The 14,241-nt window shown below is 42.3% G+C and overlaps 1 protein-coding gene across 3 annotated transcripts in view; it reads right to left on the bottom strand.

Annotated features, from left to right (window-relative positions):
- The window catches only part of PRDM6 (PR/SET domain 6), a 113,755-nt gene that overhangs the window by 16,583 nt on the left and 82,931 nt on the right, over positions 1-14,241 (bottom strand). For all 3 annotated transcript variants that reach the window (XM_061422951.1, XM_061422950.1, XM_061422949.1), the window contains exon 6: positions 5,360-5,702. In XM_061422951.1, coding sequence (XP_061278935.1) covers positions 5,360-5,702 — 343 coding nt within the window. The remainder of the gene's footprint in view (positions 1-5,359; positions 5,703-14,241) is intronic.

The following is a 14,241-nucleotide window of genomic DNA, read 5'->3' on the forward strand; positions in this document are numbered from 1 at the left end:
AGTCTGCATCCGTTTGACGCAGAAGCAGCTCAGGAAGACTGGCATTGTCATGTGCCGTGTTCAGCTTCACTCTTGGTAGGATCGCAGGTCACTGGGCAACTAAATAGACTCTCCTTTCTAAAGCACTTGGATTCTCTCAAAGTTATCGTACACATATATCATTTTATTATTCTCCAGACAAATGCAATGAGCATTCCTCACAAAGCAATCACATCTAGTAACCAGAAAAAGCTTTTGGCTGTTTGGTTTTTTCTAAACACTACTTGAGATACCTAGCAGTGCTGATGGAATGTTCTGTATCTACACTATTCAGTAGGGGAACCACGAGACACACACAGCCACTGAACACTGGAAACGCGGCTAGGGTGACTAAGAAACTAAAATATTATTTTACTTAATTTGGATTAATTTAAATAACCTTGTGTGGCTTGTTCCAACACAGAAATATCAAGTTTCAAGAAAAAGTAGGAGGTGCTCCGTCCTCAACAATGAAATATCTAAAAAAACAGACAAAGCCTGGGTCGATTTAGTTAGCATATATCAATGCTGGTAAATTTCTACGCAGAAAGAAAGCAGCAGGATGGTTTTCTGCATCCCCTGGCATTCTCTGCAACTGGTGGCTCCTCTGCCAAAGATGACGAGTAAAATGTGCAATTCATTTACTCTGCGTCTGTAATTGGTTTGGTGTACACACAGGAAAAGGATGAAAGGTTTAACAAAATTAAGTGTGGTTTGGTTTAAAATATTATTAATCCTTCCTTGATTTTTCTTTCATGGCATGAAAGCCTCCAGGACAAAAGCTGTTCAGTTGGGCCCACGTTCCCTCCGTGCTCCCCGTCAGTCAAGCCCTAGAGCCCATCCCCAGAGACTTCAAACGGGGCGCCGTTTAGGTCACTGCAGGCTGTATTGAGTGAGAAAAGAACTAAGCTCTATGTAAGAAGGAAAAGATTTCAGGAGACTGGCAGAAGTACAGAGCCAAGACACTCAGAGAACATGGAGAGCTAGGGAGAAGATAACCTTCACACGTAGGGGAGGGGGAAACAATGGAACAGAAACACCGATGCATTCCAAAGCAACTATTATGGTGATGGATTATCTTCAGGTTCCTCCCATCACACAGCTCTTTCTAGAGTTATCTTCCCCTCTGGTACTTCCACATACAATTATATAAACAAGGACGCTCAAAACACAAATGTGAGTGGCTGATATTTGTGAGTGTGTCAAATGTGAGTGTGTCCACGAGTGTAAAGGCAAGCTTTCCCCATGTGGCACAATCAAGAAGGAAAGGAAAATGATGCAAAATAAAGATAAGCACTGTAGAGACATTCTGCAGAGAATAAAATAGAACATATTCATCAGAAAATAACCCACTGTGATTGAAGGCTTTGCTTACTCCTTTCTGGAGCCCCATGACCACTGCCACTACCCCCAGTGGGACCTTGGAGAGTCTCTGCAGCAAAAAACAGAAGGGAAAGGGATTTCTAATTCCTGGTTCAAGCACAAGTCTGTCAAGCTGCCCTGGCCTGGATGATAAGCTTATGTGCCTGTGTGTACACTTGGTCACTCTGTCATGTCTGACTCTTTGCGACCCCATGGACTGTAGCTCACCAAGTTCCTCTGTCCATGGAATTTCCCAAGCAGGAATACTGGAGTGGGTTGCTATTCCCTTCTCCAGGAGATATTCCCAACCCAGGGATTGCATCACATGCATTGTTAGGCAGATTCTTTACCACTGCACCACCTGGAATAAACTTATGCTAAACCATAAATGTTTTTTGAAATCCCTAAATAATATCTAGGTTGATCTAGATTCCTATAGCTTCCTCCCTTTGAATTTACTCATGAAAGAAAAAGTCAGTAGCTTGAGAAAAGGGAAGAAGAAATTTGGAGCGGTGGGGAGGTATGTTTAATATTAGGACATCCCTGGTGGCTCAGATGGTAAAGTGTCTGCCTACAATGTGGGAGACCTGGGTTCGATCCCTGGGTTGGGAAGATCCCCTGGAGAAGGAAATGGCAACCCACTCCAGTACTCTTGCCTGGAGAATCCCATGGATGGAGGAGCCTGGTGGGCTACAGTCCATGGGGTCACAGAGTCGGACGTGACATTAACACAAAATTAAGAAATAACAATCCTGTGGCTTCTGGACCCTATTATGGGTATATTTTTATCTTTAATGCTAACTGCTACTTTGCCAGGTCAAATGAATTTTCCTCTTGTGTTCAATGTAAATAATATGGCAGTGAAAATCGGTAAGGCTGCCAATCCTAGGTATCCTCGGATCTCTTTCCTTTGTATCAAGGCATAGACTTACTGATGGTCCCTCACATGAAAAAGCTTACAGATAAAGACACACACAGTCTCTTTGATGAAAGTTCAAATGTCTTGGGTTTCATGGCCAAATATTCAGTCTGTTGAGTGAAAAATCTTTTGGACCTAAGATTCGGGGGACTGTTTCAAAACTTGGACACATCTGAAACTAAACTCTAGCTTGTTTACTTTTTGACTTTGTCTTCTGAGTCTCCCTTTCTTGCCTCTAGTTGTAGCAAGATTTTCCTATCAAAATAAAAGCATTTGTGTTTTTCAAATAGAAGGGAAATGGTTTCTGACTGGCAGGTTCTAAGTTTTTTCACTGTATAGGGCTGAATGGGCACAAACTGTCAAGGACTAAAAGTCAGTTAATTTATGGAGTCAATCACTAAAGAAAATACGTCTATTCAGCAGTTCAAAGTCTCCACGTGGATAATAAAAGACTCCAAATCTCACAACTATGCACAAAGTGATGCTCCACTTCAGTTCTATATATTTCTCCTCTGCAGAAATTCACTCATGTGGTTAAGAATTATGGAGAGAACGTCTTCTACCCCCAAATGTGCTGGTACAGGAAAGCTTGTGAGAGTGTGGAACACCAGCCATACAGCTCTTCCAAGCCTATATCCTGAAAGCACATTATGTATCTCAGTGAAACTAGTGGGTCAAGGAGACTGAGCATCTCTATTTCCCTTACCCCCACTAACCAACTCAAATGTGATGGAATAATTCAAGCATCTCCCTGTTATTAATAAGAAACACTGTACTTTATTACTCTGCCTATAAAAGGACTCCTTCATTGAAGTCATAATTCTTACTTTTAACTTATTCATGAATGATGGTGACCCCCTCTCAAGTCTTCACCAACAAAGTACAGGGAAAGGAGAAGGAGATGAGGTGATCTACCTGCATATCAAGTACATTACTTCACCCCATCTGGGAGGGCCTGGCCAAACCATGCCTGGACATCTTCATCAAACAAGCCCAGTGGGGTCTCACACAGGATAGGAGTCTCAAGCCACCTGGATTTTTGCCAGTAGCTCTAGATTAGCTTGGAATTGGCAATAACCTAACAGTCTCTCGTGGAAGTGTATTTTGTACACTTTGTAAGTTTTCTAATTTGTCGGGCACTTGTCTGACAGATTACATAGATGCTTTACAAATTCTAACACTATTATTTGACAGAACAGACTTCACAGGAACTTAAACCAGAATACACACATGGTTTTCGAAGCGAAACTGAGGTCAGACAAAACAGTCTGTTTTGCTATCTTTTTATTTACCATGATATATTTCATTGTTTCATATGACATTCAGTGTGAAGTCATCATACTCAAAGCTAAGCTTTTGGTTCCTCCATCCAGAAATTTTCAACTATCATTTCATCTTACCTTGTGTATTCAGTTGTGATGATCACAATGAATCTCTCAGGATACACCTAAACTCATGCATACCTAAAGTCCCTCAATTTAAAAAGCAAGTTTATAATAACAAATTGTAATGCACTTCTTATATTAAAAAAAAAAAACAACCAAAATGCTTTGCAAACTTTGAAAAGATATATCTTTAGGCTATCTGTATACTTGCAAGGAAAGCAAATTAAAAAAAAAAAAAATCCTTCTGGAGTAAGAAAAACATTTCCAAAACTTTTGTGTTCCCTTAAAGCCAACACTACAAAGATATGCAGAAGTCTGTTGGTATTTTCACCAGGAGGCTCTCCTATTGAAGGTAAAAGATGATACAGACACAGCTGCCTTAATGGCCTTAATATGAATGTTTCAACATCAATCAGTTACAGCAATGCTTTGATGCCAAGCAAGTGGTGTCTAGCATGGCACAAAAGAAAACATATATACACATAAAAATGCATGTGTACCCTAAAAATGGATCATTATCTGAAATAAAAAGATAAAAAATATAAATTAAATGGAAATAAAATAAATTAAAAAAATAAAAAAGATCTGCCCCCTCTCCAACATCCTCCCTGCCTGCTTGGGTTCCAGCACACTGCTGTATCCTGCAGAGCTAAGGAGGGGACAGTTGGGTGCATATATCTTAGGGCAAGGAGTGCTGAGTGGCTTAAGGTTAATCAGTGGCTAAATTAAGAAAATTAATTCAGGAGTCCTGCTTTGGAGTCTCCTATTCTACTTCCAAAATTTACTTTCTGCCTTTATATTAAAAAGTTTTTTAGGTAGTTTGTATTTAATCAAATTTTCATAGGATGTGAAGGAGAGATAAAACACTGTCCTTTCTTACTGAATTAATTTGATTTTTGTCTTTTGCGCTCCCAGCTATCAAGACTGTCGAATAAACCCGTTTTGATTCATAAATAATAGTTCCATTATGTCTACTGTGCCACTCATCAAAGTACCTGAAATTTTAATTCACTTGTTCAGCTAAATTTCATCTTCAGTTCATGGCCATAAAATTCTTTATTGACAAACTTTCAAACCAACTTTGACTCCGAGGTATCTAGTCAACATTTTTCTTCTGTGTGGATATTAGTTTATTGAATAAGTGGCATCTGTTTTCCTCCACATCACTAGCAGAGTAGGTATTTCCTTTTGACAGCTTTGCAGGATTTATGGGTTTGCATGCTCTGAAGAAAAATAGTACTAAGCAAAAAATTCCAATTCATTACCTCTTAGTACTTAATTAAGTTCATACCCACGGCACACTGGAGGTGAACCCTGAGACGACTGTGACAGCAGCGGAGCGGGCAGCTATATTATCTTTGGAAGACAGAGAGGATTCTAATTATCCTGACCTCATTTTTCCACCTATGATATTCATAAGTTTGCACCTTCTATTTTGCCTCCCTTTAGACCCAGGCAGAGCTCTTTGGAAAGTGACAGAAGATTCCTTTCTGCAGCCCCCATTCATGCAGCCCTTCTACACAATAAAGCCAAAGAAGCACCTCACATGACTCTCAACTTTCCAGACCTCTGATTGCAGGATTTTCCCCCAGGTGTGGCTGGAAGAGGCGACAGGAAGGCAAGCAGTGAGTCTCACAAGCACGCACACCCTGGGAGCGACGAGAGGTGGGGTTACCTGTCAGGGTTCTGTGTGCACACGTGCATCTGTAGCAGGATCCGCTGTGTAAAAGTCTTAAAGCACTGCCCACATTTCCAGAGGTGCCAGTCACTGAACTCCGAGTGGAGCTGGCTGGTGGAGGTGGGGCTCGCCAGGACGCGCTGGTTCTTCACGCTGATTTGATTAAATCCAGATTCCAGGGGCCCTGACTTATCCAGGAGGGAGAAGTTCCTGCCGCACGGAGTCTGGGGGAAGACAACAGAGCGCTGCTGGGGAGCCTGGGAGAGTTTGCTGCTCTTGTTGAAGGGCTGCACGGCGTCCTGTCTGCACATGGCTTCCATGACTGTCGAGGGGACATTTACTGGGAGAACAGCAAAAGTTTGAGATCAGTTTTATTTGCCCTTCAAATAAGCAAAGCACAGGCTTCTAAAAAATTCCTAGAAGTCATAATAACAAACAACATCTAAAAAAATTCCTGTAAGTCTGTATTTTAAAAATTGGCTTTTCTGGTCTCAGAATAAATGTAAGAGCAGACAGTTTGATTTGAGGGGGAAAGCACAATTATCCAAAATGAACTCATTCAATGTCTATTTATTAAGCAATGATTATCTGCTCAAGATTTTCATAGATGTTCTTTGCCCTCACAGAGTTACTTATGACCTGAGATAAAAGACTCCATAATGAGGCTCCACACTGCAGCCCAGATGTGGAGACCGTTGAGATGGGAGGCACAGCAGGGGACAGGGAGAGGAAGGAGGGCTCCCCGAGAAGGGGGCTTTGAGCAGAGAAGGGAGATTCAGGCCCTCTGGATTTCAGGCCTTCCGCTCGATCCTGTCAGCACAAAACAGGTTTTCAAGGAAAACTGGCTGAAGGATGAAGGCAACCCTATGAAAGATGCCTGGAGACAGAAGTCTGGCACGCTGGTGGGATGGCGGGGAATCAGGCCGACAGAACACAGCATGGGTTTTCGGCACTGGGGGAATAAAAGGGCGGCAGGGGGCAGACCTCAGTGGGCCTTTAACGTCCAAATAAATAAATAAACAAAAGACCTTGGGCCTAAGAAACAGACACTGACTGTTTTTGAGCATAGGAACAGCAAGAAAAAAGAAAGAATTAGTGTTCAGGGAGGGCCCGAGAGAGGCACAATGCACAGACAGGGTGCAGTGGATAAGGTGAAGTGGAAGGCAACAGAGTAGCAGTCATGGAGCTTGAAAGTCGGGCTTTCGAATCACAAAGAGCTATGTTCAGATCCTAACTCTGCCTTTTATTAGCATGGTCACCTAAGGCAAGTTACACAATCTCTCTGTCTCTGTTTCCTCATCTGTAAAATGAGGGCAGTGGAAATAGTAATCTTCACAGTAATAGCAGCATGGCTTAGTGATTCAGATGGCCAAGATTTAAACTCCACTATCTACAGCCGTCCCTTGGTATCCAGAGGGGTTTGGTTCCAGAACCCTTGCAGATCCCCAAATCTGTTGATGCACAAGTCCCTTATATAAAATGGCACAGTATTTGCATATAATCTACTCACACCGTGCTGGATACTTAAAGTCATCTCTAGATTAGTTATAACACTTAATACCATTTAAGTGCTATGTAAATAGTTGCCAACATACAGCAAATTCAAGTTTTGCTTTTTGGCACTTTCTAGAATTTTTCTTCCAATATGTTTCATCTGTGGTTGGTTGAATCTGCAGATGGAACCCACGGATACAGAGGGCTGACTGTATTACTTTTGACTGTGGGCAAGTATAGGACATCTAAATCCACAATTTAGTCCTTGGTAAAATGTAAAACGGTCATCAGAAGGACTGAATGAGATAGTGCAAGAACTCTTCATTGGGCTGATGCTGCAGCTCCAATACTGTGGGCCCCTGAAGTGAAGGGCTGACTCACTGGAGAAGACCCTGTGATGCTGAGAAAGACTGAGGGCAGGAGGAAAAGGGGGCAATAGAGGATGAGATGGTTGGATGACATCATCAACTCAATGGACAGAAGTCTGAGCAAATTCCAGGAGATGGAGGACACAGAAGCCTAGCATGCTGCAGTCCATGGATCGCAAAGAGTCGGACATGACTGAGTGACTGAACATCAACAACAAGGACACTTTACCTCTGAGTGTTGTAATAATCACATGTATGAGGTGAATTCAACAAAGGAACAGCTTATCTTGCAGGGCTCTGGATTGGCCCATGCAGTTGGCCTGGCCCGTCCTGTCTTAGGAAGGAGAACTATCAACTTAAAAAAGAGACTCACAGACCAAGGGAGAGTTTGTCTAGTTGGCAGTTCTTTACCCTGAATGCATAATAGACTCACAGGGGAGATTTTCTTAAAAATACCAGAATCTCTTGGTAGGGCCTGGGCATCTGCATTTTTTAAAGTTCCCCCCAAGTACTTATAATATATAGATATGAGAACAACTGATCCAGTTCTACCCTCTCTTATAACCAAAAAAAGAAAAAAAAAAAAAAAAAAGCTGAAGGTCTAATAATTTGCTCACGGTCTAATAACTGCCCATGGTCACACATTTGGTTAAGGACACAGCTAAGCTGGAAGTTTTAGCTCTCTGATTTCCAGGGTGATTTTTTTTTTTTCCTGACCACACTCCAATTCTGTGTCTACTCAATAGCTGTGTTGCAAAACATAAAAAGGACATTTCACAGCTAGTACAGAGGTTTTTTGTGTGTGTATACAAACCCATAAATAAACATAAAAGTTATAAATGCACCTATAAACCCATGCATATACATATTTATGTCTATATTTCATGTATAAAATTTGTGTATAATTTCAACTTCTGGGGCAAAAGTGTATCACCAATATGAAATGTGTGCACACATTTTAGACTTTCAAAAAAACCTTTGATTGCACAGAGGCTGTGACTTCTAAACTACATACTGAAAGATAAAGAGAAATGTTTTATGTTTTGGCTCTTTCTTAAAAAACAAAACACCAGTACTGTCAAGAGATTAAGGTAAAACTCCTCTTACTTAGCCCATTTATAACTAATCCGGAAGAGATAAAGCAAAGGGAAACCTGCAGGTCTTCAGGCAACACAGAGCTCTGGTGGGTTGGGAAGGCCAGACTAGCAGGAAGGAAGGCAGGGTGGGGAGACTGTGGAATGAAGATGTCATCAACATGCAAGAGAGCAGGAAAGCCAGCCAGAAGCTCACTGCTGGCAAGAGGAATATGATGTCTCTGGGGGAAATCATACAAATAATACTCTGAGTATAGATTATAAAGGCTGACTTCTCACTTAAGCTCTTGGAAAGTAACTCAAGAAACTTATTTTCAAAAATTGTTAAGGTCACATCACCTTTCTATTAAAGAAAAGAATGTGTGGGCCAATAGATTTTTCTAAGTTTAATAACCAAAGTCAAAATAGTAACAAAGAAAAGTTTATATTAGCTTTTAGGATGATTTGGGATAAACAGGGATCTAAGTTAATGATAATAAGAGCATTGAGGTAATAGGAGTTGGGATGCTTATTCTCTGTCTTATTTTCTCTTACAGGGTCCTCAAAACAAACATGTTTTCAAGATACACCAGCAATGCTTACACTCTATATTCTGCTTTTGGCATCACCTTTTCTTGTACTTGTGAATAAATTCAATCTTACTGAACGAAATGAGCATATAATTTAGAGAGAGAAAAAAGTAAAGCTAGGAATGGATAATTTTCACAAAAGAACTGTATTTGCTCTCAAAGTTGTTCTGCAGAGTGCCTGCACATGCCCACAGACCCTAGAGGTCTAGATACCCTTAAAGGTCTAGAACTTTAAGCAGGACTTAAAGGACGCAGAGGATCATTCTTTCTGAATACCACTTTGATGGGGCCAATAAACAAAAGTATTAATGAAAAACAGGGAATTATAAGAGGACAAGAAATGAATCAGAAAAGACTATGCTATCCCAAGCCAAGACAGTCCAGACAACTGCAAAATGCCCAGAGACAACTAAGGAAATTCCTCCAAAGGATAAAGGGGTTTCTCCATGAAGACATGGTAAGCAAAGAAGACTTTGTCTTCAGTCTATAAGACAAAGATTGAGGGGGAGAGGGAAAACTCTGGAAGCTCTAAAGGATATACTCAAGAAAGAACGTGAACTCACCAAATCCTGTGAAATTAAAATTCTGAGAGAGAGCAATACAGGATCTGTATAACAAAGTCCTATTTTACACCCTCAGTCATTCATTCAGCCCATGAGTGCTTACAGAGCATTGGTGACAAGCCAGACACTGCAAGCGCTGCAGATATAGAGGAACAGGACAGTAATAGCCCGACTCTCAGACCATTTAAACTCTCATGAGAGAGACAGATATACAAACGTCTTCACAATTATTTACTTGGTTTCATCAAATTTAAAGTTCCATGAATTGCAAACTGCACCATTAATTTTAAGTCACTGTCATTAATTTTAAGTCACTGTGCATTGTAAGACCAGGTTCAGAAAGATTAAAATGCAAAAAAATATGCAAATCTTAGAATTGACAATATATAGTCTCTACAAGTATAACTGCTGTGACAGAGAAGAAAAGGAGTCAGGAAAACATCTATCAGGGCTGGAAACTTGGGGTAGGAAAGATAGTTTCCTTGAGACAGATACCTTGAATGTGAAGTAAGTTAGTACAACAGAGGACGGTGGGATCTGTAGCAAACCAAATACAGCATGGGCAGTCTGATGATGCTTGAATTAGAATTTTACAAAACACTAAGTGAGCCATACAAAACATTTCTGAAGACTATATGTAGTCCATGGGCTATCATTTTAAAGAGCTGGGGATTGATTATAAGAGTAACGGCAATCCAAAAAAGGGGTTGAAGCTAGGGTGTAAGGTGATTGCACTTATACTTTAAATGCATCATCACCCTATATCATTAAATGAAAAAGTGAGCTGCAGTACAAAAAATCTAATAGTAGTAGTGTTAGTTGTTCAGTCATGTCCGACTCTTTGTGACCTTATAGTCTCTAGCCTTCCAGGCTCCTCTGTCCATGGGATTTTCCAGGCAAGAATACTGGAGGGGGTTGCCATTCCATTCTCTAGGGGATCTTCCCGACCCAGGGGTTGAACCCAGGTCTCCTGCATTGCAGGCAGATTCTTTACTATCTAAGCCACCAGGAACAGAGAGGCAGAGAAAAAGAGGGAGAATGTGCACAAATGAGAGAATGGGCAAAAAAATACGTCTGGAAGGACACCTTAGAATGTGTCAACTCACTGCCTCTGGAAGAAGAATTACATGTCCATATTATCTTCTGAATTCTGATCAACGGAACCAAAAGTTAGTTAAAAACTAACTTTTAACCAAATAAGTGATTAAACTGAAACAACAAAATCAATGAGACTTCACTTTGGCTGCTGTGATACTAAAAAGAAAAATGCAGAGGTCCAGGCCAAAGCTGTCTGTGAGGCTGATCGGGAGGTGGCAGCAGAAATGGAAAGAAAAGCATTTAAGAATATATAATCAACAGGGATTTATGAATGACTAGACAGATGGGCTGAGAAAGAACAAGGTGTCAAGGTTTCTAGAAAGAACAGCTGAGTGAATGGGAGTGAGGTACTGAATTGGGAGAGAGACAGCTTGGGGGACAGAGTAGGATGGTTTCAGTTCAATATGTTGAGTTTGAGACATCTGTGAGACAGGCAAGTGCAGGTGGGAATTCAACAGGTTGACAGGAGCCTGGGTCTCCAGTGAGAAGTCTGAGCTGGCAATATAAATCTGGTAGCACCTGTCTGAATTCAGGTCCCCTGGGAAACAGTCTGAAATGGAGATCTGCGTTTTGTGTACAAGAGGTTTACTGCAGAACGAGGAGAGAGGATGGTGTCAAGAGCAATTAAAAGCACTTAACTAAGCACTTAATTAACCTTTCGAGTCATCTGGCTTTGGAATAACGGGAGCAGTCCTTAATACCCACCCACACTGACCAGTCCCTGGACACAGGCTACACGGGGAGGGAACACGACCACGGGTAAAGTGGCTCTGTAGGCTGAAGACAATTCAGCTCTCAGCCCTCTACACCCTCAGAAAGCGGAGGGATGCAGGCCTCAATCCTAAAGCAAGGCTCGCAAGGCGCCAAGGACTGAGGCATCCAAGAGGTCAAAACTCTCATGACAGTGGGCTCCTCTGTGTCTTTTGCCGCTTCCTTCAATGAAGGTGTTTTTCAGTGGCCACTGCCTTCTATTGGAGTCCTGAGCAGATACCTCTGGGGTGGAACTCTTCTCTGCTTGTTCTAGGACCCTCCATGTTCCTCTAGTTCTGGGCCAAGTTTTATATCAGCTTCTTGGCTTAAGGTTTCCACAACTGGCAGGTAATGCAAAACCCAACTCCATACCCTCCCATAGCTGGGGCCGGTTTTGGAATGCGACATACTGCTTTCATCAATGTCCCCAAATGGAGAGCTCCTTGGACTACGGGCCTGAGGGTAGCACTTTCTAGTCCCCATTCAGGGACAGTGATTTCTGATTCCAGGATTTATGGGAGGGGTCCAATCTCAGCTGCCCACTGTGCACGAGGGCCTGGAACTGGACTTGTCCCAACTGCATTAACACCGAGCCTACCGGCCTGGTGGCTCAGAGAGCAGAGAATCTGCCTGCAATGCAAGAGACCTAGGTTTGATCCCTGGGTTGGGAAGATCCCCTAGAGAATGGAATGGCTACCAACTCCAGTATTCTTGCCTGGGAGAATTCAATGGACAGAGGAGCCTGGCGGGCTACAGTCCATGGGGTCGCAAAGAGTCAGCCAGAACTGACTGACTATCACTGACACCACCGAGGCCAGCTCCCTGCTATGGCCATGTCACAAGGCACCCGTATTAGGTTCTACAGTGTAGTTTTTGCTTATGCGCCTTCTCCTACACTGAGCCCTTCGAGGACAGGGTCTGAGGTTTTGTTCCCCATCACGATGCTCCCCTTAGGGTCTTGCAGACCGATGTTCTTGTTGGACTGAACGATACCATCATCTCCTCAATGTTCACAGACAGAAGGCTTAATGGAGCCTTCTCTACCCAGGGCCTAGTTCCACACTGTTGGTGGGATGGTGGGGCCAGGGCACCATGCAGAGGTGCCCGTCTTTATTTTCTGCTCTTTAAAATCAAAACGAAAAGGCAGGCCTCTCTCAGACAGAGTTTAGTCCAGTGTAACAACCTCTGTGTTGCCATCAAGTTTCACATTCCACCACCTCAGCTTCATATGCCAAGACAGAAAAAGCAGCAGGAAGACTTGTTTAACATTTATTCCCAGGTTTTTTTTTTTAATTTCCTCTGAAATGAATATGAATACACTATGGTCTTTACACTCTGCAGGAGCTAATCCCCCACTGGAAGCTTTGGGGAACCTCATTCCTCCTTGCGGATACAATCTGTCGACACAGGCGTTCCTTCAGGCTCTTCTGAAAGGCCCACAGTGGACGCAGCCGTGCTCTCTTTGCAGCTCTATTACATTTAGAACTATGGGTTTTTTTCTTTTTTCTTTCTTAAAGAAAATAACATACGAATTGCTTCCAGAGCCCAAATGCCTGTGTGAAACGCTGCCCTCTCTTTGAGGCAAGGCGGCTTTCAATGGCTGGTCCGGGGCAGGGAGCGTGTCCCACTGCTTCGTGGCCGCTGCCAGAGGGGCCAGTGCCTGAAGCCTGAACCCACCCCACACGCTCAATAGGAAATGTGTACTTTCACCGTTGAAAGAACCATGGGAAGAAAGTGGTATTTTTATAAATGAAAGTGCTTAATAAGTATTATTCACTAAGCAAAATCATATTTTCCTTGAATGTCTTGGATCATGTAACAATTTCATTAACCAAGAAAAAACAGCTGGCTGAACTTTGTATCCATCGCTTCTAATAATGGCAGTAAAATCCTCAATATGTATCCAGTGAGCGTGTATTGTTTACTGTGTGCACAGCACTAGAAGGAGGCTCTGTGGAGGCATTTTGTCAAATAAGTCTTTGATCTCAAGAAGCTTCTTTATAAGGTACCTAATTTATTTTGTGGCTAGCTTGGTAGAATAAAAATTGTCTTCAAATTGCTAATCCTGGTGAGATGATTTAAATTACTCAGGGCTGTGAAAGGCTATCTGTTAAATTATCTGTCCATGCCCTTTCACACATTTGCTCTTTTAAATCACACCGAGTATTTTCTCGGTACAGAAAAAAGAGCCCTCATTATAAAGCCTCCCTAGGTACCTCTGTGAATCATATGGAATGAGAATCCATCTTCCAGTTAGAGTCAAAGCTGTATATCTACCCCCACGCCATCTGATGAAGCTTTCTACTGGTTTCTTGGGTGGCCAATCCCATGATAGATATACGACTTTGAGACAGGAACTGAAATAAAATTCCTATAATACCCTTAGGGGGATGGGGGATTGTCACTGTTGAACATTTTAGTCAATGACTTAATTCTCTTTCAACTTCCCTCCACCCTTACTTAGAGCTCTGAACTCAACCCAAAAGAGCTACATGGTTTGTCTACTGAATCCATAATACTTGAAAGTGCTGAAGTTTTGCGAATTTCCTTCCAAGGATTTCAGGTGCTAAATGATACATAACATGTGCCCTGGTAGAGTTTATTCAATACTCTAATTAGCAACCTCAAGAATGCTTCACAAAGGCTGAACTATGGGAGAAAGAAGGTCTGAGAAGCAATGCCCCTGGGGTTGCCACCAAGCACATTTTGGATGGCACTAGCATACAACCTGGAGACCAGCTGGTACACTCCCAGACACCACAGTCAGGTGGCTGTGAATGGCACACAAAACCCAAATTGTCCAGCCCAGGCCCTAAATCCCTCTCATCCTTGTAACAGCATCACAAGGTAGAAGCAATGTTGCAGACGTGAGACTTCCACCCCAGAGATCCACGTCAAAGGGAAGAAGAGCATTCCCTGAGCAGTCACTTCACGCTTCCCATG

Source organism: Bos javanicus, chromosome 7 (genome assembly GCF_032452875.1).
Source record: "Bos javanicus breed banteng chromosome 7, ARS-OSU_banteng_1.0, whole genome shotgun sequence".
Taxonomy (NCBI): domain Eukaryota; kingdom Metazoa; phylum Chordata; class Mammalia; order Artiodactyla; family Bovidae; genus Bos; species Bos javanicus.